Source organism: Ciconia boyciana, chromosome 7 (genome assembly GCF_034638445.1).
Source record: "Ciconia boyciana chromosome 7, ASM3463844v1, whole genome shotgun sequence".
In the NCBI taxonomy this organism is placed as follows: Eukaryota; Metazoa; Chordata; class Aves; order Ciconiiformes; family Ciconiidae; genus Ciconia; species Ciconia boyciana.
The window spans coordinates 23268553-23295171 of NC_132940.1; the positions used below are offsets into that span (position 1 = coordinate 23268553).

At 39.6% G+C, this 26619-nt stretch overlaps 1 protein-coding gene across 1 annotated transcript; it reads left to right on the forward strand.

Moving 5' to 3' along the window:
• The first annotated feature begins 1824 nt into the window (after positions 1–1824).
• Positions 1825–6294, forward strand: LOC140654087 (pancreatic alpha-amylase). The gene is made up of 10 exons (XM_072867067.1): positions 1825–2068; positions 2664–2810; positions 3018–3215; positions 3947–4177; positions 4567–4700; positions 4789–4911; positions 5025–5124; positions 5337–5458; positions 5567–5692; positions 6010–6294. Exons 1-10 carry the CDS (start codon positions 1901–1903, stop codon positions 6197–6199), a joined length of 1539 nt encoding a protein of 512 aa, XP_072723168.1. The 5' UTR covers positions 1825–1900; the 3' UTR covers positions 6200–6294.
• Positions 6295–26619: the final 20325 nt, after the last annotated feature.

Consider the following 26619-nt stretch of genomic DNA (forward strand, 5'->3'; position numbering starts at 1 on the left):
GGTGGGCAAATGGGACCTGCTTCTGTGTTTTGTCCTTGAAGACAAATTCTGGGAAAGAGAAGGATGCATGTGACATATACAATGGCATGCCTAGTTTCAGAAGGAACATACTAGAGGCAGTGCAGGTACAAAGTGCACTGAGGTTTCTTTTCTCTTGGAGTGGATGTGCCATTTTGTGGACTTTTTGTTTTTCTCACAGATATTAATCAAATGTCAGGGATCTTCTGGTCTTCGTATTCTCTCAGAGTGTTATTTTATCATTGGCATGATTCGAGCTTATTCATGGAGTGTTGTTGCTGAGACCTTGATCTTATAAGTCAGTTCCAAATGAAGACCTGAAATTATGTCATGAGCAAAAGTCAGAAGGTTTTTTTGAAGGAGGAAATTGTAGAAAAAGCGAGAAGGGACTTGGGCAACAGCTCTGGCTTTCAAATTCAGTTTTATGTCAGGCAGCTAAAACACATCTGCAATATCGCTTTACATCTGATTTTGGGTTTTCCTTCCTTTACTCAGATGAATCATTGGTCATTTAAAGTGAGATGAAATCTTATGCAGAGACTCTGTTGGAGAGGAAAACACTTGTAGCTCTGATCACTTTCAGTCAGGTAGAGCAACAGTTGCTCTGCACGATGGTCTGAAGAAAACAGTAACAGTTCCTAGCAGGGACTGGGCAATGATGCTAGAAAAACTTCAGGCATGAAAAGGTGTCAGTTTCTAGTTAACAGTGTGATTCACCTGGTGAAGACCCACAACATGTTGTGTGATACATCTCTTATTGACTGAGAGTGGCTGATCAGGTGCCTTGGTTTGAGCTCGGACTAATCCTAAGAGCTAGATGCCTCTGAATGCCGGCAAACACATTCATTCTCCTAGAGCTGTTAGATTTTCAGTTGTCTTTTAATCACCTCCCTTTCCTTTTACTTTCCAGAGCCCCCTTTGAGGGTCGACGTGTTATGCTTTGGAATACTTTTGATAAAGTATCTTTGTTTCCATGATTGGAAAGAGTACAATTCTGAATTGTCATGGTTTAACCCCAGTTGGCAACTAAGCACCATGCAGCCGCTTGCTCACTCCCCCGCTCCCGGTGGGATGGGGAGAGAATCTGAAGAGCACAAGTAAGGAAACTTGTGGGCTGAGATAAGAACAGTTTAATAATTTAATAATAATAACAATAATAATAATAATAATAATAATAATAATAATAATAATAATAATAATAATAAAAAATTTTAATGAAAAGGAAAATAACAAGAGACGGAGAGAGAAAGGAACAAAACCCGGGGAAAAACAAGTCATGCAACCACTCACCACCCGCTGACGGATGCCCAGCCAGTCCCCGAGCAGCGATTGCTGCCCCCCCAGCCAACTCCCCCCAGTTTATATACTGAGCATGATGCCATATGGTATGGAATAGCCCTTTGGCCAGTTTGGATCAACTAGCTTGGCTGTGTCCCCTCCAGCTTCTTGTGCACCTGGCAGAGCATGGGAAGCTGAAAAGTCCTTGACCAGTGTAAACATTACTTAGCAACAACTAAAACATCAGTGTGTTATCAACATTATTCTCATACTAAATCCTACTAAATCTCATACACAGCACTATATTAGCTACTAGGAAGAAAATTCTCTATCCCAGTCAAAACCAGGACATGAATTTAGGTGCACTGCTCACAGACTGCTTGGTTTATGGTAATGTATAATCATTGTGAAAAAGTATTTTATCTTCAGTTGTTGGGCAATCCAGGAAAAAAAAAAACAAAACAGAAGAATGATATCGAGCTGGCTAGCCAAATAACTGATAGCATTGATCTGTGTGAATTTTGACAGCTGCAATAGGAACTTCGTCATCTTGCAGGAGTATAAATTGCCAGTGGAGAGACCACAGCCTTATACTGAAGGCATCATGCAAGTCCTCCTCCTACTCGCAGCTGTAGGGTTTTGCTGGGGGCAGTACAACCCCAACACTCAGGCTGGGAGGACGTCTATTGTACATCTCTTTGAGTGGCGCTGGGCTGATATTGCTCTTGAATGTGAACGCTATTTAGCTCCTAATGGATTTGGAGGAGTTCAGGTAAGCTGTTTCCTGTGAGTACGTAGGAAATGGTATTGTAGCATTCAATTAATAAATCAAAATGCCTGAATTGGAGACAGCCGGCTCCAAGTAACTTTGGTGTTGGAAGGGGAAGGATGGAAGGAACTGCTGTTAGATGCAACCCTAGACCCTGCAGGGCCAATGACTGATATTGTTATCTCTAGCAGATCAGTGACAAAGGGGCACGCTTTCCTCTGAAATGCTTCCCCTGCAAAGCTAAGTTTTCTTCTTTACCTTGTTCTGAGGGAAGTGCATAAACATTTTGTTTTGGCTTTCCTAAGGATGTCACTATTCCAGGTAAAAATAATTCCTGTGGCTTCAGCCCTCCCATGAATGTGTCCTTGAAAGCAGCTCCATGCTGGACCTGGGCAGCCCACAGAAACAGAAGAAAACTTCTTTCTTGTTAGTCTACAAGATGGGCATCTCACAAACCTGAGCTTATGCTGTAGGAGAGAGAGACTGGGTTGGGCGCTAGCCTGTCTCTGAGGGCAGAGGTGCTGAGCGCAGATTTTGCTCTTAAAAGTGGATATAAAACCAACTGATTTCTTATCAAAGTGCCTCATTTCATCTGCAGATTTCACCTCCAAATGAAAATATTGTCATTACTAACCCAAACAGACCCTGGTGGGAAAGATACCAGCCTGTCAGCTATAAGCTCTGCACTCGATCAGGAAATGAAAATGAATTCAGAGACATGGTGACCAGATGCAACAATGTCGGAGTAAGTGCCTTGAAAAGTCTGTATCTGATATGGCAAGAAGTGCTGTTTCAGCTGAGGAAAGTTATTGCTGCTGTTCTCAAAGGAGGCATAAACTGAGAATAAACTGAAGGAGAAAAAAAGATCAAATTAATAGGGATGTGGTAAAGCTCTGGCTATCACTTCACCATCATCACAAAACATACTGAAATGCACTTATTTCTTTTCCAGGTTCATATTTATGTGGATGCTGTTGTCAACCACATGTGTGGGGCTGTGGGTGGCTCAGGCACCCATTCTACCTGTGGAAGCTATTTTAATGCAGGGAACAGAGATTTTCCAGCTGTGCCGTACTCTGGCTGGGATTTCAATGATGGCAAATGTCGAACTGGAAGTGGAGGTATTGAAAATTATGGTGATGTATATCAGGTAACTTTCTCTGGCAAAAGTTTTAAATCTTTTTCTTTTTCCTTTTTTTTTTAACCTGTTGTGTAAACATTACAGTAAGGCCGAACAAAGGGAGTAGTTTCTCACAAAACCTGTGCTTAGTCACCTGACAAGTGAATGAAGTAGTGAACATAGGTACAAGAAAGGTACTTGTGGTGCAAAATATTCTAAGTACTGAGAAATCAAGAATCCACCCCACATGTTTCACGTGGGCATGTGCAGGAGTTTGCTCCTGAACTGAGCTCAGTGTACTCGGCTCAGCTGGTGAGCTCTTTCTTATAGCTTGTAAACTCAGCTGATCTTGATAAGGAGCCCCTGTGGAAAATTGACAGCAGTGCAAGGTGGTACCCTGGTTGAGTGACATACTCTTTTTTGTAGATGGAATGTGTGGCAGTTCTTTCTCAAGGTTACTGCTCTTCCTTCAGCCACTTTGCAACAATACACCATGCCGTTTCTCATCCTCAGTTCTGATGACATCTGCACAGGGAGGTGATATCCTTCACCAACTGTCCTAACTTGAGTATTGAGCTGTATAGTAAATTTGCCTATGTCTTGGTGCAGACCTTGGCATAATTCTCTTCTATGCAAATTAGATATCCAAACGGGATGGATTTTATGGCTTGAAACATGTAAACATTTCATTGAAAGGTTTTACAAGCTGACACAGTGGCACCTCAGAACTTTTTGTTTGTTTTTTTGTTTTCATTACATAGGTTCGGGACTGCCGCTTGGTTAGCCTTCTTGATCTGGCCTTGGAGAAGGACTATGTACGCTCCAGAGTTGCTGAGTACATGAACTACCTCATTGATATTGGTGTGGCAGGCTTCCGGATTGATGCTGCCAAGCATATGTGGCCTGGGGACATAAGAGCATTTCTGGACAAGCTGAAAAATCTAAATACTAAATGGTTTTCTGCAGGAACAAAACCTTTCATTTACCAGGAGGTAATCTCCATGTTTTTTCCTTTATGTTTGACTTTGTCTTTGGTATCTCTTTTACCACCCTCCTTCAGAGGAATGGCGGTAATACGTCTTCATCCAACTTTATCCCAGAAAGAGCTAGCCATTTCTTTGGAGCAGCCCTGCAGACATAAGTAGTTTTGCTTTTTAAAAATGCCTCCACAACAGATCGTCATTCAACTTTACCTTTTCTTTCTTCAGTCATGTTTTTACATGTATTATACCAACATTGGGTTGATCCACACAGCAGAAATAAACATACTTTAATATTTTTTCTCTCAGTGTAAAGCAAGAACTAGTGTTGAGGACTGTACACTGCATTTTTTGCCTCTGTGAGACAAGAAGAGATGCACAGTTTCTCTTTTATGCACCAGGTAATTGACTTGGGCGGAGAGCCGATCAAAGGCAGTGACTACTTTGGAAACGGCCGAGTGACAGAATTCAAATATGGTGCAAAACTGGGGACAGTGATCCGCAAGTGGAACGGAGAAAAGATGGCCTACTTAAAGTAAGGAAGAAGATGCTGCGACTTATCTGGGATATGCTGGGATGCACCAGTTGACGGAGTAGCTTCAAGTCTTTGTGTTTTTGGCTAGGAACTGGGGAGAAGGCTGGGGATTTGTGCCTTCCGACAGAGCCCTGGTCTTTGTGGATAATCACGACAACCAGCGGGGGCACGGGGCCGGTGGAGCTTCCATTCTAACCTTCTGGGACGCCCGGTAAGGGATTGCTCTTGCCTGGGTGATGCTTCTTCCTTTTGCTTGTTTGTCTGTCGTTTCCCTGGCACGGTTTCTCTTTCCACGTCTCATTACTTTTTTTGTCTAACAAACAGGCTTTATAAAATGGCAGTTGGTTTCATGCTTGCTCATCCATATGGGTTCACACGTGTGATGTCAAGTTTTCGCTGGCCAAGATATTTTGTAAATGGACGGGTAAGCTTGTAATGCTGAAGATAACATTCACGGTGAATAAGGATCAGAACAGGGCCAGAGAAGCAGTCCAGTGCATTTAAATTTGTTAAGTGATTTCTCTGTCCCAGGTTGAGTCTAGCAGGTGGAAAGTTGATGCTCCATCTAGCTTTTCTCTACAGGTAGACTCTCTGCACTTTCAGTAAGAAGTTTTAAACTTTCCTTTTTAATTACAGGATGTCAATGACTGGGTTGGACCACCAAGTAACTCGGATGGATCAACAAAGCCCGTTACAATCAATGCAGACACCACCTGTGGCAACGACTGGGTTTGTGAACATCGCTGGCGTCAAATAAAGTAGGACACTGTGGAGAAAAATAAGTAAAAGCAGTTGCTTTTGCTTCCTGTTCCTCGTGGCTTTAGAGCTCTTGCAGCCACAGTGAGAGCCGTTCCTTGCATTTTCAGGAACATGGTTATCTTCCGTAATGTGGTGGATGGTCAGCCTTTCTCCAACTGGTGGGACAATGGCAGCAATCAAGTAGCTTTTGGCCGTGGTAATAAAGGCTTCATCGTTTTTAATAATGATGACTGGTAAGTCAGTGGGAGAGACTGTGTCCCCAGAGAGAAGCATAGCATCCCTTATCAGCAATACTGATGGGAAGGGGAATGTCCTCTTCTCCTGATGAGAGTGATCCCTACAGCCTGAGCTAGAGTCATGCAGTCGCATGCCAGGTCTAGAGAGCCAAAACAGGACCATAGGGAGCGAACGAGGGGTAGGATCAGAAAGCTCACACTTTACATTGCCCCTCAAAGTAAGGGAGTAGCATCAGGTTCAAAAATCCTATAGCCGGTTTGAAACATCTGTTTTAAAAACAATGGATAAATAGCATTCACTTATTTTCACATAGGAATATGAACGTCAATTTGCAAACTGGACTGCCTGCTGGAACCTACTGCGATGTTATTTCTGGACAAAAGGAGGGCAACAAATGTACTGGAAAACAGGTGTATGTTTCTGGTGATGGAATGGCTAATTTCCAGATTAGTAACTATGCTGAAGATCCATTCATTGCAATTCATGTTAATGCCAAGTTATAACTCAGGAGAAGTGTCCTTCTCCATTTGGTTTCTGCATTACTGTTTCCCCGATATGGGATTCCCTGGTATTCAAGCATGAGTGATTCTCTGTATCTAGTGAATAATAAATGGCAATCAAATTGAAGCGTAACGCTTTTTCCCTTAATGAATTGGATCGTAACTTTATCATGTCATAACTAGTGGCAATGCAGTGGTGGGTTTTAAGGCAATGCAGCACTCCATTTCCCACATCACAGAAACACGGGAGAAAATAAAATAAATAAAGAAACCCAAACCAACACGTGGGTAAGTTAAAATGCAGTATTTCCAAGGCCGATACGTACACACACATCTGTATCCCAGAGCAGCCACATTGGGGGCAGTCAGTTATGAGCGGTGCCTACCCACGCAGACAGTTTATCCGTTTCTTGCGACAAGCAAAACGCGCGGGGTCTGGGTCAGCAGAGGAAGGTGGGCTGTGCCAATCAATTATTCCAGCCTATGACATCCGTCAAGCCAGCGGGTTGCCTGCTTCATGGTCAGCTTGTGCCTGTACAAATCAAAAACACAGATCTTCCATCATTAGCCCCAATGGCTTGCTGCAAACGAACATTCACTGTGGCTGTTCCAAAGGTGTCCGAGAAGCGAGTTGTATATCCAAGCATTGCCTAGACCTTGTGACGGGCTGAAGCACAGCATATTCTTGTCTCCCGTGGTTCATTAGGCTCACTTATTCTGTAATATCTTGGAGAATGACGCAGCTGGAGCACAGACTTGGCGGCTCTCCCAGTTTCATTGTCAGTTGTGAGAAAATGCTGAGGTAAACGTGAGAGCGCAGGCCTTGCATTAAATCAGAATGCCTGCTTGGCCACAAGTACTTGTTGCGACCCATTCTGGAGGGGCCAATGGAAGAGGAATGCTCGGATTTAGTATTTTTGAGGTCAAGGTGTACTTTTAAGGGCTGTTTGGCTTTTGTGGTGGGAGAGAGAGTGCGTGGGTGTTGGGGGTGGATATTGGCTCTCAATGTGCCCAAGGGCTCGGAGTGTCTGGCAAGACAGTCACGGTGTGGGAGGAAGGGGCCAGGTAGTGTCCCTGGCCCAGAGGCTGGACCTACCACGTGTCTCCCTTGCTCGCTGTGGCCAGCACCTCCTTGCTGAGGACAAAGGGCCTCCTGGCACAACGCAGCCCCTGGATCCCCTTACTGGAGTGGTGTCAAAGATTGGGAGACCTGTGTGGCAGGACAATAATAGCCATTGCAAACCTGTCGTTTTCCCCCAGGGTCAGGTCAGGGAGCCCTCCTGCCCCTGTGAAATAGATTGGCACTGCCTGCTCTTTCTGGGTTGCTGTACCCTTGTTTGTTCAAGCCATGCATTCAGCTCTACCCTCAGAAACTGTGTGATTCTATGCTAGCTATTATTCAGACATTACCTAATCCCAAATGTAATATTTAGTCTACCCTTAAAATTACAAATCACCCCCAAGCCCCCCAGCTATTGTGGCAAATTATTGAAATGACACACATTGATCTGAAGTGTCCATAAATAAACAGGAGGTGGTGAATATGGAGAAGGATATGTCTGTGCCTGTGAACATATGTGGATCCACTTTTCAATTACGTTGGAGTGCAGTGAGTGTTTTGCCTGATGTAGATTCAGTTTTAGCTCTGCATTTAACAGTGGAATTAAATACAACATGGAGAAAAAGAAATTATGATACAGTTTCCTTAGATGTAAATAAAACTTTGTGGGCCAGATGTTCACTGCTTTGAAAGGACCAGGTCTGCATCCAGACTTTGTTTTTTGTTTCTTTTATGTCAAGCTTTTTCCCACATAGCCTTATAATTTGAGCACAAAGAAGATGAAGAAAGCAACAGTGTCATTCAGAGCAATACCAGGTCTTTCAGATGAGTCATGAAACCCAGGGTAACAGTCAGCTTTTCTGTTGATCTTGAAGTTTTTCCAAAAATTATTAGCATTGGGAAATTCTTATCATTATTTTTATCATTTCTATTGTTACTCTTCTATATGTAAAATGATATCACTAAGGCCTTAATTTTGTATGCCAGTAATGAATGAAAATTTGAAATCCTGTTATGAAATTTATCAAGTTTAAGGTATTTGCTGGGGCACAACAGGATGTCTAACATTTGCTGAAGTGTTAGATTTTAGAATTTTGGGGGCATTATGCAATATTTCATTTTCTGTTGCAAAGTAGTCCTCGCTTTCATTGGCCAAACAGTGAGTTTAATTGAGTAATGTCAAAACCTGTTATAGGCTGATATTCTAAATTTTGTTGCAATATTTCCAGACTCAAGCCTTCCAAAATAATATCTCAAACCCTAGAAATTCTGAGATTTGAAAGAAATTAATGGTTTGGAGTTGGGTTTTATTTTTGCTCCAAGGTTTGAGTTTTCTAGATACACTGTCTTCTTGTTTTTATATTTTATTTTGAAATTTGATCTAGAATTTAAACATGGAAAAAGCCCCCAAACCTAACCAGCTGGGATTAAGCACATAAAAATATTTCCATTTTTAGGAATATGCCATGTAGCTGATTAGAAGAAACTTGACTATGAGCAAAGGTAAATACTGTTACCTTTTTCACATACTATCAGGTTATCAGACTGGTTTTAATGCAAATGGAAGAAAGATGATGGGTAGTAATACATTATTTTTCCTTTGGGATCTGTGAGATTTCTATTCCAGAGAAGTTTAACTAATTCTGTTATACAATTTCCTTTTCAGTTCCTTCACTGCAGAAGAGCATGAATGCAGTTGCTGGGTTATGAGGAACCACTCAGTTGACATTTGTGGGGCAGAAGGTGAATCTGTCCATCTTCATTTATGAGAAATAAGATAATAGCATATCTGAGAAACCTGCCTTTCTTTCCTGCTTTTGTCTCTGGTTTGGCTGGTCAGCTGCCCTGTGTTCTACTCTCTTCTACTATACTTCCCCACACCTTTGCCACAGTTTTGCTTTTCCTGCTCTTCTGTCTCTTCTGTCACATGCTGAGTACCATTTTGATCCTAGTCAGCTCTTCCTTGTGCATTTTGGAAAGCTCAGAGGAACCGTGTTAGATTCAGGTAGCCATGAAGAGGGAATGCTCTTCATATTTGTTTAGTTTGTGAGATAGGAAACCCATATGAAACGTTGCAGCCCATATAAGGGTCATTTTCACCTCCACTGTTTGAACAATTTGATTTTTTGTAGAACTATAGTGTCCTCTTGGATAATGTAGAAAACAAACAACCCCCAAAGCAATGATGACTTTATGAAAGCTTTTGCATTTACCACCAAATGGTAAAGTCACTTAGCTACCGATCGTGAATGTTGAGGAAACCTTTAAATAAAGAACAAGCTGGATATTTTCTTTATACTGTGCTGGAGCAAGAGTGGAATGAGACTGTAACTGTCCTGTAACTACCTTCTCCAAGCAATATGAAGCCTATAATGGTATTATTTGGAATAGCTACATTTCATAGATACCATAATTCAAACTAAGCAGAACTTTGTATATATCAACATGTTGTTCAAGCATGGTTTGTTTTGTGCCATACAACATCTGGAGGCATTTAAGGGAAGTAGACTGGAACAGAAGGAAGATCAATGAAGAGATAATTAATTTGCAGTGTAGGCATGAGAAAAATTCCTTGACTCATTTCACCCAGATGGTCTATAAGTATCCATTATTGGCAATGATATCCCTTAGAGAATATTTTAGGGACAGCAGTTAAATAGTTTTACAGAGAAAGTGTAAGACTTTACCAATTCTTGTTGTAAACTTTATTATGGTCCTCTAGTTGACTATCTTAACTTCTGTCATTTCTACACTAAGAAAGTTTTGGGGCTGGTGTTAGATACTGAACAGTTAACAGTAGCAAAATCAATGAGCAATAGTTTATATTTTTCTCATTTAATTAATTGTATTTGTGTTTAATTGGGTGATAAAGAAGAAATGTGCTTTGCTTTCTAAATAAATGTTGTGATGAGGTGTTTTAATTGTAGTGGGGTTAGAAAGGCAATGGAATGTTGTCAGTTTTGTAAGTATAAACCGCTTATTGTTCACTTAAACTTCTGACAATTAAAACACAGAAAAAGAACAAAAAAATGAAGCATAGCAATAAATGCCATTTTCTTGTTATGTCCATTTGTTTTGGGCCATGTGTTCTCTGAATATGTGTAAACAAAGCACACTGCAGAGAATTAAGCAGAAAACAGTGTTTTACTAGTGGAGAAGCTATCTAGGTAAGTTATAAATTGGACATCTTTAATGTTATCAGTAGATTATGTGAGGAAAGTAAAGTATAGAAATTTCCTCACAAAAGGAAAGTTCCTCAGTCCCCTTAGAACCTAACATGAAATGTTGAGGCTAGAGCTATATGACCTATTATGCTATAAATTGTCAGCTATTGTGTTGCCTGATCTGGTCACAGCAGTATTATATTTTCAGTGAACATTTATGGTATAATACTTCTACTTATGCAGACTAAAACAATAGTAATCATACTGAAGACATCAGCATCTGCAAGCATTTCCTTTAGAACAGGGAACAATAATTCACTACTGAGCTGTGCAACTTTTCTGAACTACTTGTGTAGCTTTGTGTGAATTTCGGCTAAACGTGTTCTCAGCAAGGTCAGTTTTAATGAATCCATGTCAAATCCCGTATTTTATCTGACTACAAGGGAAAGCAAAGCAAAGTATTCCAAGTGGCTCAAAGACAATGATGTGGCTCAAAGAAAATGTGGTATAATATTTCACCTTTCTCTATTTGACTAATATAGCATTGTTTATACCCCATATAAATAAAAAAAAAACCTTAAAAGCATGTTTCCTATTCCTTTTTAGTAACTGAGAAATGCAAAACTAATAAAACCAGCAGACTTAGCATCTTAGTGGTCTCGACTACCTCCCAAAATGAGACTGACTAAAAGACCTGTTAAAAGCATGGCATGGCATTTTATTAACCTTCTGCATATCTATTCACCCAAAAGCAAGAAAATGAATAGCTCTTGAAAAAAATATATCCTGTCAAAAGTTTCCCCTACTTTGAACCAAGTGAAATGTTGCATTCTTGAAGTAAAAGTCAGTGCAAAAATGCCACTTGCTATATTTAACCAAGAGATCTTCAGTTTAAGTAGCCATTTGACCATGGCAGAATCTCAGAGATGGAGATGGCCAGTTGCTTTGTTCATTCAAAAAAGTATTGCAAGTAATACCATAAAATACAAATTCACAAACATTATTCATTTCAATTAATATATATTTCATGGCTTCATTTGTTACCCTGTGCATTGAACGTAGTTGTTTCTTGCATAAATTTTTATTACTAGTTTAACCATATCTAGTCAAATTCTGCACACAAAAATCAGACTGTTGTAATCACAGAACATACTGGTAGTGTGAAAGCTCACACTTTAAGGGACTGACTCCAGGCAATGAGAGTTTTCTGATGATATCTTTTAACTTCTGCGAGTCACAATAAAACCACCAGCTTTGTAGCTGAATTTATTTTGCTCCAACTTTTCAGTTTTAAGAGTGTTATTTGGAGCTGATTTGCTATGCAATGTATGAAGATGCCTTCTCAGAGCATAACTAGCCCATAAGTAGCAGTCACTGAGAAGAGATTAAAGGAGCGAAGCAAGTAAGTTGGTAAACTGGAGAAACAGTTGTCTCAGTCTAAATTAATCTCTGATTCTGTAAATGCATAGTAAGTTTGTAAATTTGTTCATACTTTTTTCTTTTTATTTGTCTTTTTCCTTTTCTTTTTCTTTTTCTTTTTTTCATTTCTCATTGTAGTTCTGTCTCTATATGTAGCTTTCAGCATAATAGTGATCAGAATGTCATGGAAGTGGTGCACAATAAAGCAAAGTGAATGACTACGTTGTATGTGCAACTGCTCATTAATACTTACATTATATATATATAGACACTTTCAGGCAGTAAACACTTTCACAGTCACCTGATCAGAAAAGAGAAACGATGGGTCCGATACATCACAAGATGATTTGTCCTTTCAGTGGTTTTAATACACAGAGTTAAAATTATGTATTTGTCAGATAAGGTGAAATAAATGGTGTATTTAGAAAAATCAGGAACTTCTAGTGTATTGTCTATGAGTGGATCAGAAGGTTAAGATTACTGAAATATTAATGGAAATTTATTTTCTCAGCTCAATGCAATAGCAAAAATGGAAACTTTTGTTCAGCTCTGCATGCCTCTGTGTCAGCTTATTATTTCCCTGAATCACTGTTATTTTTCTAGCAGAAGAAAGAGTTCTGTAAAGGGAAGCTAGCAGTCTGTTGTCTTTTTTATAGAGACTGTGAAAATTTTATTCAAGTTATCATTTTGTTTTAAAGGGAAACAAATGAAAAACTCAACACATAACACTAACTTTAACTGCTGATCATGTGTTTGGTTCCTTTATCTGCAATCTGTGTTTTTAACAGTCTTAGTCTATTAGTCTCACTGCACAACGTATTCTGAACAATATACAGATATCTCCTCTGCGAATGTTTTCATGCCATGGCAATTTTCACTTTGCTTTAATGTTAAATCAGAATGGTGGTAAGAAAGAATGCTACCAGAAATAATGCTACTAAATATGTTGCCTTTCAGATGACATTTAATACAAAGGTCTTGGTCATAAATATTTCAATGACACTGTTTGAGATGACAGTGGTGAATTATCTCCAGTTCCTAGAGTCAAAGTGAAAGTGCTTGGATTTTCACCCAGTTGGCACACACAGTGCTCTGGGATAAATAGCCAGAGCATTTAACGTACAATTAAGAAAGTGATTTACACCCTGTAGGAGAGCAGTGAAGTGTGAGAGATTCTGTGGCACTTGTGAGTTGAAAATGGAAATACCAACATTTGCCAGAGAATGAAATTCCATTGTCTTCCTTGGTACTAAACTAAGAATTAGACTGCATTATCCAGCCACCAAGACTGAGAAGTATCCAGCTTAATTAACTGCATTATACTTCCTTATTATTTCAAGGATTGTTTTTTTCCTTCTCTTCCCCCCCCCCCCCCCCCCCCCCGAAAAAAAGAAAGGGTGATATCATGGTAAACATACACCACTACCATCATATTTTATTTTTCATTCCAGTTGTGAAGAAAGCCTTTGGAAGCTTAGCAATTTCTGTGTGTTCGCAGTTGACAAACGGTAATAACTGTGGATGCTAATTTCTGCAACGTTCTCAATACTCTGTGGAGCATGAAGTCAGTCAGAAGACCCTTGAAGAAAGTTAACCTTTAGAATTTGGGCAAGATGACTACAGGGAACTCATTAGGTTTACAATAATGAACATTTAGATATTGGCCTAATTTACATTGGTATTATTCCTGAGCTGTTCCCTTATAGTGCGTGTGGGAGGTAGTCACTAAAATTTTGATTCATGGACCTCATGGTATATTTTAAGTATTGGAATTCATCTGTATTTAAAATGAACTGTTTGTTACATCATTATTGTCCAAAGTCTTCTGTCTTTAAGATTTTGTAAGCATATCTGTGTCTTGGGAATTGTCAAGATCAAGCTCAAATAATTGCTGCCTGATCTCATAGGATAAAAATATTCACTTGCAGAATAGCCATTGACTGAATTTAGGTCATTTAGATACTAATCAAGTTGACTCTCACCAGTCATAATGTTTAGCAACAACAAAAAGATGAGGAAGAGAACATTAAGCCAGCCAGATTAACACCAGTGCAAAAAGGGTAATTTTCGCTTTTTTCCTTTTCTTTTTTTTCAAGTGTTTTCTTGTTTTTTCCTGTGTCTTCTTTTCTGGCACTAAAACCAAAGTGAATGTAAAAAGCCTCTTGTATAGCCTTTGTTAGCAAGAAAAGTGAAGTAAACAATCATTTGTTAAGAAGTCATGGGATCAGAGCCCACTGTTAAAAGCACAACAGATGCAGCAGCAGCATTGGTCTGTGGACCTACTAATGCTTCCCACAAAGCAATACAATTGCAAGAATAGCATTTTCCTAAATTGAAGTTTCTTGGAAATGATGGGAGCTTCACAAACATATGTCCACACCTCTCTACAGACATCTGAATATCTCTACATTTGTCTTTTACTCTCCTGCTTTTCAGCTGTTGTGGTTTAGCTTCAGTCAGCAACTAAGCACCACACAGCTGCTTGCTTACCACCCCCCGCCCCCAGTGGCACGGGGGAGAGAATCTGAAAGGCAAAAGTAAGAAAACTCATGGGTTGAGATAAGAACAGTTTAATAATTGAAATAAAATAAAATAAAATAAAAAATAATAACAACAACAATAATAACTTGTAATGAAAAGGAAAACAAGAGAGAGAGAGAGGAATAAAACCCAGGGAAAAACAACAAAAAACCCAAGTGACGTAACCGCTCACCACTCACCAACCAACGCCCAGCCAGTCCCCGAGCAGTGATCGCTGCCCTCCGGCCAACTCCCCACTTTATACACTTTATATACTGAGCATGACGTCATATGGTATAGAATATCCCTTTAGTCAGTTGGGGTCAGCTGTCCTGGCTGTGCCCCCTCCAGCTTCTTGTGCACCTGGCAGAGCATGGGAAGCTGAAAAGTCCTTGACCAGTGTAAACATTACTTAGCAACAACTACAACATCAGTGTGTTATCAACATTATCCTCATACTAAATCCAAAACACAGCACTATACCAGCTACTAGGAAGAAAATTAACTCTATCCTAGCCAAAACCAGGACATCAGCATTTGTAACCTCCATTTTGATTGTATTTAAACATATATAATTTGCATAGTCTGGTAGAAAAATGGCAGGACAATATCTTACTGTGAAGCTGCAGCAAGATAATAGAGGGATCAATAACACATCAGAACCTTCCTGTTGAGATAGACCCTAGGATGGCTAAACTGGCATAGAGTGAATGTGGATTTCCGTGAACTAATCTCACTGTAACTCAAACGAGTTCCTCCGAACCCTATCAGGACAGATAATGGGGTATAGAAGTAACTAGGGCAATAAAGGCTAATAACACATAAAGGAAAAAAATTAGCTTTCTCAATCTGGGTTCTGTGCACATTTCTGCCTTTGTACAAATACTCCTTCAATCTACCCTTTACTAGACAGTGCAGTTAGCGACGGACAGCTGATACACGCAGTGATGACAGTGACAGGACAGAGTAGCCAGTAGTGGACAGACAGCATGGCAGAACAATTAGATAGGTGGTAAGCTAGAATGAATACCCATGTTGACAAATATGATATTGACAAGATGAATAAACACAAATGCTAGATAACAAGATAGAACACACATAGAGAACAGGCAAACTCCTTCTGGATGACTTGTCTAGAGTGCCAAACTGTGTATCCATGGGTAGGAATTGCAGATGATTGAAAGAACAAAAAAGATAGGGCTAAAGCAAGTGGATCAACAAGCACCATGTTTACATATTGTAGATAGGAATTTCATGCTTTAACTGGGAAATTATACCTTAGAACAGCTGTGATATAGAACTTTATGATGCTGTAACCCGTAGCAAATTGTCTATTTACTCTATGAAAATAAAAGTAATGACCTTGTGCTGACAAATAGACTGCACACTTTGGTGTCAGGATGGTATGCTGTGTAAGAGGAATGGGATGTTAAAACCTCTTGATAGGAGACCTCAGATGATACAAGACAGAAGGAAACGTGGCAGAAAAATTTGAGCAGTGGACTTGGATCTAGTTTTTTACTTTTCTTTGGAATCCATTTCAGTATCTGCTTCTAGAGAATTTTTAAATTAGCCATCTTTTACATATAATAGCTGCCATATTCATTGCCAGCCTCAATATCATAAATTAAGTTGTGGCCTCTAGATAAGTAAGTACTCTGTTGCTTGCCAAGGGAAGCGAACATGGCAGTTCTGCATAAGAAGCCCCCACATATGCAAAAACAGAACTCAAAATAGCTGCAATAAAAATCACTTCCCTGATTTTCTACATTGTGGGAAAATGCCTTCTACCCCTCTTCATGAGGAAAGCCATGTATTGGCTCTGCTGATATTCCCTTGTGGCACTGTGTGAGTGTCATAAACTCATTGTACAACCAGTCAAGCCATTTTCTCACCTCACAAGAGACTGGAGAAGGTTTGCCTCAACAAGTCTGCAGCTTATTTACAAAGCTGACAAAAGGGAGAAGTGATGTAACTTCACTGTGGAGGGCTGTGTTTTTCTAAAAGAAGGAAACATTATGTAATCCAGCTCTGAATTACTACTACTATCTTCACATTTGTTGTGGATGCAATACAATTGCTCTTTCCATGTCTGCTGACTTTGGAAAAATACTCATCTTCTAGCATCACAGGTGGCTTTCTGTTCATTCGATCTTCACACTCAAATGCCATGTTCTGTTTATCCCACACTTACAGATCAGAAGGTTGGATAAGACCATTGGGGCCATTTCAGTTGCACTAAAATTACAAGATGATCCTCTCCACTTATCTCTTAAGTATTTTATCTGGTCTACTTTGAACATAGCTTTGTTGACACATCAGTGACTTCTTTTAAAAAGCTACTCTACTGCCTAATGGACTTTATGGGCAGATTTCTTTTTATCAGTAACCTAAAATTTACATTTTTATATTATAGTTCATTACTCTTTAATCACCTTAAATAATGCCTTGTCTTTCCCCGGCCAATATTTCCTATCAGTAGCCGAGAAACTAAGTGTATGCTGAATGTCAGTGTATGTCAGTGGTGTGTAGATTAATTAGAATTAAGTCCACTGTCGCAAAATGAAAGCCACATTCATTTTTCCCTTCCTCATTTTTATCTAGGTAGACACAAAAATCTGTTAATAGAATTTTTCTAATCATTTATGATTCAGTAGATTTTTGGCCTCATGATCTGATACTTACATACTTATAAACTATGTTAGTTAACCTGTAATCATGGTAGGTATAACCTTGTTTCAATGTATTTATCTACCCTGAAAAGATTAGGAAACAAGTGGTGTGACTAATCTAAAATCAAGTAGCACATAAGCATGTGTGTGTATATGTATACATCTACATGTACATGTATATATATTTTTTCATTCCTTATGCCTGCAGGACATCCCTTAGGCACTTAGCTGGAAATTATATGAAATATTTATAGATGCCATTATGTTCAATTTCTGCCATAACTATTTAGGGATCTGACTTAGCAAACAAGTTTGTATTTCTGGGATAATCCATGGTCCAGTCTCATACTTCTTGTGCATCCAGAATTTTTACTGAGATCAAGTAGACATCAGTATGGAAAAAAAAAAAAGCACTGAGACCAGAATGATCAGATACAGTAATCTTTTTGGTTTATGCATGTTTCCCTTAAAATGTTTGAAATAATGAGTCTTATTTTTATATTGAGTTCTAATCTCAACTTTTAAGATACTTGTATGATTTTGCAGTGAGGTGGAATTTTAATTCACCCTTATCCTAACAAATGAGTGAGTAAGTGGAGAATTTTTTACTGAAGCCCAACACCCTTTACACAGTAAAATACCTGCAGTCTGAACTTTCCCTACTCCCTCTTCTGTTCCTCAAAAATGACAGAAATGCCAGTTCTTTTTCAAACTTGTATTTATGGGTCCTTTAAGCAAACCTGATTTCTGTCCTTTCCCCTTCACTAATTTGCCGGCATACATTCTGTTTCTACATTGCTACTTGAAATATTTACTGTGGTGGCAGGTGACTTCAGATTTGGAAGAAGGAAAACAGAAAGATGATTTTTTTCTTGCGTTCTGTATACTCTGATGGAGGACACTTAAGGATCTGATGATGAAGCTATGGTGTCATGAGACTAGTCAGGGGCCATAGACTGTGCTGCCAGGATGGTTTTGAGTTCAGGGACCACAGCAGGAGACAAGACCACTACTGTAGCACTAAGCAGCATCATGGCTCATTCTGGTGTGCAGCCTGCAGCCAGGGAGTTGCTTTGCAAGTGCTTATAATGTCAATATTGTGGTTGGGGAATAGCATGTGGACCCCATGTGGAAAAGCCTCATAAAGAAAGCATGAGAGCTGACAGGTCTGTTTGGTGACTGATTACAAGGCAGTCACATATGGAATGAAATAATTACTTTAATTAAAGTAATACTTGTCCTCAACTGAGTTCAGTTTAAGGCTGAGAGTGAAATAAGGCCACTTCTATTTATCTTGGTATTTATATCTCATCCCTTCCTTCTCCTCCTAACACATAAATATCTGAAAAATATGAACAAATTTATCATCATGGCAACTTGTGTTGGGGAAGGATTTGTGTTACAGAAGGGTAACTGAGGCAGAAATAGCCTGGACCTGCCTGGTCTTCAGCCTGCCAAATTAAAGACTTGGTCAGGACAGACTCAAGAAGGAATCAGGCAGTATCATGAAAGCCTTAGAATAGCTCACTAAGGCCCAGAAAATTATTACCTGTACAGGAGCCATGGGTGTTTCTGTAGGACAGTCCCATGCTCCTGAATGTGAAACTGGGAGCCACACATCTCTTCCCAGGAGGAAACACTAGGCCAAAAAGTATTTCCAAGGGAATGGCCCACATGAAGCCAGAGTCCTGGCATTCCTCCTCTTAAAGGAAACTGCTCTTTACCTCATTTAGGCACACAATCAGACAATCAGTCTTGCTCTTGCTTAGCCTCTCTCTCTCTGTCGCTGAACTTTGGACAGTCAGTGGCACAGTTTCAACAAAAGATAAAGGACACCTTTTCTGTCCCTCCCAAATAATCTGCAGCCTAGTAGAGCAATGTCTTAAAATAAAGGAGCAGAGCACTGACACCCCTCCAAGTCTGAAATAAGCCTTAGACAGGGCTAACCCCCCCACCCCAACACACACGCACGCAAACATCCTTGATGGGGCCTCTAATCACTCATCTCATGCACCAAAGGCACATAGCAACTCTGCTGGTATATCCTGCATTCAGAAGATGACCTCAGATTGAACGAATCTAAGTTCAAGATGGAGGACAGGAACACAAACCAGTCTGTTTTCAGTCCATCTTGGTGGCTAAGGTGTAGCTATGCTTAGTCTGTGCCTTTCTGGACCACTTAAGTCTTTTTGTCCAATGTCATCTACTGTTTGTTTAGGTGCTGTAGTATCTATTTGGGGCACTTAAAACAGACAGTTTGAGTCATGCCTAGACTGTATACCTGAGAACAAACAATGCTGGCGGTCTGATTCACGTGTTCCCTTTTGAAAATTGTTAAGAATTAGGAGTGTAAGATAACAATGTTATTGTATTCATTTTCCTTTCTTGATGCAATTTTTTCTCCATATGGGATGGCTTGTTTGACTATAATAGATGTTCAAATAGACAACATTAGCATACTATCTCTGAACAAAGCACTTTCCTCTGCACTAAAGTTGTCCAGGTAATGGTAAAAAGTAATTTTGAACTGAACCCACTGCTCTCATGCAATATGTGGAAGAGAAGATATTTGATAGAAAGGCTTTCAACTGTGCATGTACGCTGTTTTAAAATGGAATGATAAATAATGCCAAATATTTTACATCCTCAATGGCAAGATATTAGCCATAACCATTTCAAGAAAAAGTGCTTTATTTTTATAGAATAAATGCTCAGTAAGTTGATCACAGTGATGGATAAAGTTGCAATCTAAATGCCAAAGACAGCAATAAAACATAAACATCAACTCACTGTCAAGAAATTAATCTTAAGAGAATGAGACAGTTATTTTGTCACAATGGCCTATTCTCATGACTTTATTGCTTTTTGACTGCTTGATTAACTATACATATAACCTCATGTTCTTGTTCGCATGTTTCTTAACCATGCTTCAAAACACTGTGCCTTTTTATGCTTTAACTGTTGTGCAATAAAGTGTATATTTTCAAGCCAGATTTAGAGTAGACCTAATGAAAAAATTTCAAGGAAATCAACAGCTCAATTCTTCTGTTATTGAAAAGCTGTCTTCTGATTGAAAATAAAGATATTTTATTGGCATCTTTTCCCACCAGAAAATGGATAATTAATAAATCTATTATTTTACAATTATGCTTTATAAATGAGCTAGGTGAAGAATTTTGTCCCCAAGCAATTCCTAGGAAACACTACTCATTTAGTTTATATGTGAGCAAAGTGACCACTAATTAGTATTTGCAGACTCACAATGATATTGTCCACCTGTTCAAAAAACATTTGTGCTGCTACTAATTAAAATTACTTTGGAGTTTTAGGAAAGTACTGCTGTAGAGCACCTTGGCAACACCTCTTCAGTCTATGGTTCCATGCATTTTTCTATCATTCTTGAAAAATAATAGGCATTCTACTCTCAAAAAAACAAAGCCATCAAAAAAAAAATTCCTTGTGTCATGTCATTAGAAAACTATTTTGTTCACAACTATGTTTAATTATTGCTGTGATTACATGAAATCAAATCTGCATGGGATTTCCAATCTACAGTATCTCAAACGCGAACTGAATTTTCTCAGTGCTACAATATATAAAAAGAGAAAAAAAGTTACTCTACATTCATGACATCTTTTGTTTGTTTTTAGTTTGGAGCCATACCACACAGTTCCACAAATGCTTGTGTCAGCAAAACTGAGGAATTCCCAAACTTTTAATATGTAGGAATGAACAAATTTTCTAAAACAAATATCTAGACATTCTAGGGAAGCTGTCCATGCTGATATTGAAGTCATGGTCACAATTTTGCTACTTTAAACCATGCTGCTATTTACTTTAGAAACAATATGCACTAAACCAGAGATAGAGAGTGCATAAAACCACAATTCTGCTGCTCTCTAATTTTGAAAGTATTTAAGTTGTGCAAAATAAATATATTCTTACCCTAGCTACTGATGTGTATATATTGTATACACACATATAGACAAAGGCAGTGTTGTGTCTATATTTATAATACAGATGGCATCATCTGTATGTTCAGGAGACACTGCACTTCTGTGGAATGTAACAGAATTGTAAGCTGTGCTGAGCATCTCACTGAATTGAAATAAATAGCTTAGGCTCTTCAAATTCCATTTTTATGCTCAACAAACTGTCACCAAGGAAGTAGTTTTGCATGGTTTATGACAGCTTCAAGAGATTTGCAGTTGTGCCCTGAATGCATTCAATTATACTTAATATCAACCTTCAAAATTACTTTTTAACATTACCTGGACAACTTTAGTGCAGAGGAAAGTGCTTTGTTCAGAGATAGTATGCTAATGTCATCTATTTGAACATCTCACATAGTCAAACAAGCCATCCTGGATGGAGAAAAAATTGCATCAAATATATATTAAATATCATAAGCCTTTTTCCGCACTATTATCCAGCTAAGCAGTTAACTACAGTGACTTGGCAAGAGGCTGAGGACAGGCTGAGCCCTGGGGAAACCCCTGCTGCTGTGAGAGAACTTGGGCCTCAGGGAGTGTGCATGGACCTCGCACACCAGGAACTACCTCTTGTCACTTGGCCGTGGCTCCAGTCTCTACAAAACTTAAGAGAAAACCAGATTATTAAAACGCTACCTGAAAAAAACATCTGGGATTTCTGCCTCCCCCTGCTTTGGATGAGGCTAACCGTCTCTCATCGTCTGCCTCTCACCATGGCCTCCGGTCGGAAACTGCTCCACTGGTCCTGTGCATTGGGCCTTACCAGATTAACCTCACGTGAGTAACTGCCCCTGCAACAGTTACTGATGACAGTCAGTCAACATCTGTATTTATTTCACATGCATTATTAAGCAGTCAACCCTATTCTGTGTTTGAAAATGTGGAAGGCCTGAAACTCTTTAAAGCTAAATACTGGATCTGCTATCCTTTGGTCTCTGAAGCCAGTCAGTACCATGACTTGGCAAACCTAAATATTAAAACATAGATGTTGTTATCATGGACAGGAAAGCAATGCCTTGGAGTGTGTATTTTAGGGTATACCACTTAAAAGGACTCTATGAATGTCTGTGGTGAGGTGCTGGCAGTGGGGGGCTGCAGGGGCGGCCTCTGTAAGACAAGGCCAGAGGTTGCCTCCTGCCGGGCACAGCCGGTTCCAGCCGGTTCCAGCCGGCTCCACAACAGCCCCACCGCAGGGCACAGCTGAGTCCCCTACTGAAAACTGGTGGCGCCTCTGTGAGAGCATATTTAAGAAAGGACAAAAATGCTGTGTGGGCAGAGGAGTGAGTAAAAAAGTGTGAGGAACAGCCCTGCAACCACCAAGGTCAGACAGGGGAGGGGAGGAGGAGGTGCTCCAGGTGCCAGAGCAGAGATTCCTCTGCAGCCCATGAAGAAGACCATGGGGGAGCAGGCATCCACACTGCAGCCTATGGAGGACTCCACGCTGGAGCAGGTGGAGATGCCCTGAAGCTCACTCCCTGCCCGAGCTGCGTCCCAGCCATGCCCTTGGCCAGCCCTGCACCTCAATGAGCCTCACCCCGACTGGCCGGCTCACCTGCCTGCCTTGGCCGCAGCCTGGCCTCACCAAGGACCTGCCTGGCCATACTGGGCTGCAGTGGTGGGCTGCAGCTGCTTCCCTGGCCAGCCCTGCCCTGCCTGCCCTGTGCAGGTACTGCAGGATGGGCCCCATGTGGCCTTGCTGTGACATGCGGTCCTGCAGGTGGACCTGGTGAATGTGCTGTGGTGAGGAGTATTTTGAAAGAGACATGGTCAATTCATATGAGAGAAAAGCAATTTGCTTTCATCAAGAGTAAATATCATGCTTTAGTCTGTTACCTCTACTAATCTACAGCCTAAGTTTTGCATGTACTAAAGCATAACTAGATTTTTTTTTGTTATTTCAGATCACCTCTACTCCTTGAATGCAATCCTATGATTGTTCAATTAAAAAATATTTCAAAAAGATCACGTGTAATTCAGAGGTAAGGCCTGATTGCTAGGTGTTTCTTGGAACACAACGCGATGTGTCAGTAAGGCTAATAAGTCTCTATCAAAAAAATTTGAAAAGACTGTCTACAAAAGAGCAATCTTACATAGGCATGCTGATGTGCCTAATTAAAGAAGCTGGATCATGATCATCAGGATAACGTAAGTACTAATAATGTAATAGTTTAGGTTAATCTAAATTGGACTGTTCTGGAAAATAACCACTAATTGGTATTGAGAGAGGTTGATGAAGTCATGTAATTTTTGCTGATAGTAATATACTTAGCAGACAGAAACAAATTCACTCCAATGCTAGACAAAACAGTTCTAGTGAATTGCAAATAAGCACATAACATAAATGCTGCCTTTTTGCTAAGTGCTAAGCATCAACAATGTACTGTTATCTGCAGCCTCAATTAGAGAAAACTTTGGGTTTTGATAACGGTAACAAAACATTGTAAGTGTTGGCAGCAGTCTCAAGGCCCAGGCCCAGGTTCAGCTGGCCTGGGATGCAATAACACATGGAGTTTGCTGCTGGTGCAGCTCCTCCGGTAGCCTGAGCCAGGGCAGTGAGCCCCTAATGATTACTGGCTCTGGCAGATTTCCTCCTATGAGAAACTAACACTTTATTAAAGTCTTTATGGTCCTGCAAAGCTTCCACATTCTTCTTGTTAAAACTAACACAATAAAATTCTGCAAGGCCAGTGATGGCTGTGCAAGCAATATAAAAACCCATTGACTAACTCAAATGATATGATAATATCTTCTCTAACATTTTTATTTTCTATTAGTGAGCACTGAAGTCATGTAAAGGTTCTAACACCTACCTCTTATTTTTGCTCATTTTGGCAGGGAGGGAAACAAGAAAAAAAGTAAAAAATGGAATGTACTATTTTGTAGTTTGATCAATTGTGTTAAAAATCAGAACATTACAAAACTCAGTCTCTCATATGAAACACTAATTTGGCAATTTGTTGTATTATTGTATTATGTTTTATATTTATGCAGTGATAGAATCTTTCTGCGTTATTAATTGTGTACCCTGAAATATAAAGAGAATACAAGTTCAACAGTTTCATCACAGACTTCAGCGTCATCTTGAGGAAAATTTATATATTTTAATTTCTGTGTAACTGGCTTTTATAGATGTCTGAAGATTCTGTATTACAATTATACAGAGTGACTGTTTTAAGCAGTACACCTAATTTCATGCCTTTTAGTTATTGATAGAGTCTAAACTTTTAAATTGTCATTCTGCTTACTACAACTCCAGCTGCTAATTTTGACTCAATGAGCATGTACCAGCTTCAGGTCACCATCATACCTACAGATGGATACCATTAAAATTTTGTTTGTGTTAAGCGAGAACAAGGTGCACTAGACAGGTGATCTTTTGATTTAGCTTTTAGAACAAGATCTTTGCTGATGACAGAGCAGATGGTCAACTTTGTTAAATGGAGAATTAAAATAACTAGATAGATTTTGGCAGATGTTCACTACATTCATGCATAAATAAACATAATCCTCATCCTTCATCTCCCTAATCTGGATTCTAGGTATAAAGGATGTGCAGGACGTCATGTGTAGTGTGTTCTGAAACTTCAACCATGATAACTCTTCATTTTCTAGTATCACGACAGTGAAAGAATGATGTCTGTTGTTTTTATCCATCGGAAGACATAAAGATTGTTAAAATCTCAATTTATTTTCATATATTTGCTTTATGTTTTATTACAGAGAGAAAGTTTGTTACCAATCAAAATGGTATTTTCAGGATAGGCTGTTCATCTTAGGAGTAAAAGTAGGAACTATGTAGTACAGGTCCTCTAGCAGTGCTCACTGTTCAAGCACAAAAAATGGATGTCAATAAGTAGTATAACTCAGACATGAAACTCATGCGTAAATACAGATCCTGTTTGTGTTTGGTTTACTTCCATTAGAAGGCTACTCATCTTGGGACTTTCCAGTCTGAAGATACTACTTCCACAAACTCATCTTTTTAGATTTATTGCCAGGAAAGTTAAAACAGAATACTTCAACTTGGACCAGCTTGACCAAAAATTAACATGGTGAGAGTAAAGTGACTATCTGTACGGTGTAGGATTTGTAGTACAGTCAGAGAAATCAGCACTATATGGAAGCACTTGTCATAGACTCCTGGTACTTGGGGGGGACATGGGGGATGTGTGTTGCCTTTTACTAGCAATACAAAATATTCAGAATAGACTTTTAGAGCGTAATCTTGTGAAGTGCATAGATGCCAAATATACATATCTCTTCACACATCATACTGTAAATCAAGGATTGCCTAATTACTGAGGCCATGGGGATTTTTCATGAGAAGATATTGATTCATCAAAAGCAAGATACTTCACAGACATGTACAGCTTTGATAAGCTTTAATATGGAGAAAGTTTGTCAGGAATCTTTGGAATCTTTGGTTTATCAAGAAAAGCTCTTTGTCAATAAACTTCCCTCCCTGACAATGTGGTGTCCCTGGAATTTGCCTGCAAAACAGGAAATCCTTGTTCATAGGCTCAGCCTGAAACAGCGTCCTGAAAGAAAAACAGGAAGTTTCTGAGTTCATGTACACTATACAGTGTTTTACATAGGTGGGATTTTCAGAGCTACCTGCTCAGTACTTGGCAGATTTCTACAGGACCTCAAATCCAGAATATTGAAAACTACTGATTTTATACAAGGTAGAACAATTCCAAGATGAGTAGGAAAGAGCAAAGCCCCAGGGAAACCATTGCTTTTTTACAGCACCTTGGCTTCAGATATGGAAAGCCCTGGCTCTGGGCGTGATGGCTGGCACTCTCTTGGGGTCACCAAAATATTTAATACCAAGAATTATAAGTAGTTCTGATATGAGACTTGCTATTTTCTATAAAAGTTTGAGCAGACAATAAGCAGCTTGACATTTTTGATAGAAAAGAGAGAAAAAAAATTTCCTGCCTGTCTCTTAAGCTCCAGTAGAAGTCACAGCCTCTTTCTGTCAGTTGGACCATGTAACATCAGGTGCTCAGCAACTCATCTGACAAGGCAGAGCTCTTGAGTTATCTGACAAATGACTGGTGCAGTAAAAAGGCTTGAACCTTTCCTGTCACCAAAGGTGAGAAAGACATCATATCTTCAGTCTTTTGGACCAAGAGGCTAATTGCATTCACTCTTTCAAGTAATGAACGTTCCCATCCATTGCCAAATGGGCTGCATGTCTTGAACTCTGACAAGGCGTCCTCCGAGGCCAGTGATAGTGGTACATTATTATTGATTAACATTGTCCACAAGTGAATCAGAGCATGGTCCCTTAATACTAGCACTGTGCAAACACAGAAAAGAATGATATTTTGGAGAAAAAATTAAAAAATTGGACTTCTGCCACTGTGAATTCAGAACATTTTTTTGAGCCCTTACCATTATTGTCTGAAATAAAAGTACTCTTAAGATAGTACAGGTCTCTTTTTGGACTGTGGATGATCTTGTGGACTATCAGTGGTCCAGGAGCCACAGATGAAGAGTTCAGACACTTTCTGAAGGATATGTGTCTGGAACAAACTCCATTTCAAAAGTGGGCAATAATTAATAAGGCAGCTCTTACAATCAGGTGTCT

Coding starts and splice junctions, on each gene's coding strand:
- LOC140654087 (XM_072867067.1), top strand. CDS start 1,901: ATGCAAGTCCTCCTCCTACTCGCAGCTGTAGGGTTTTGCTGGGGGCAG. Junction 4,178..4,566: donor AACCTTTCATTTACCAGGAG/GTAATCTCCATG, acceptor TTTATGCACCAG/GTAATTGACTTGGGCGGAGA. Junction 4,912..5,024: donor CTAACCTTCTGGGACGCCCG/GTAAGGGATTGC, acceptor TCTAACAAACAG/GCTTTATAAAATGGCAGTTG.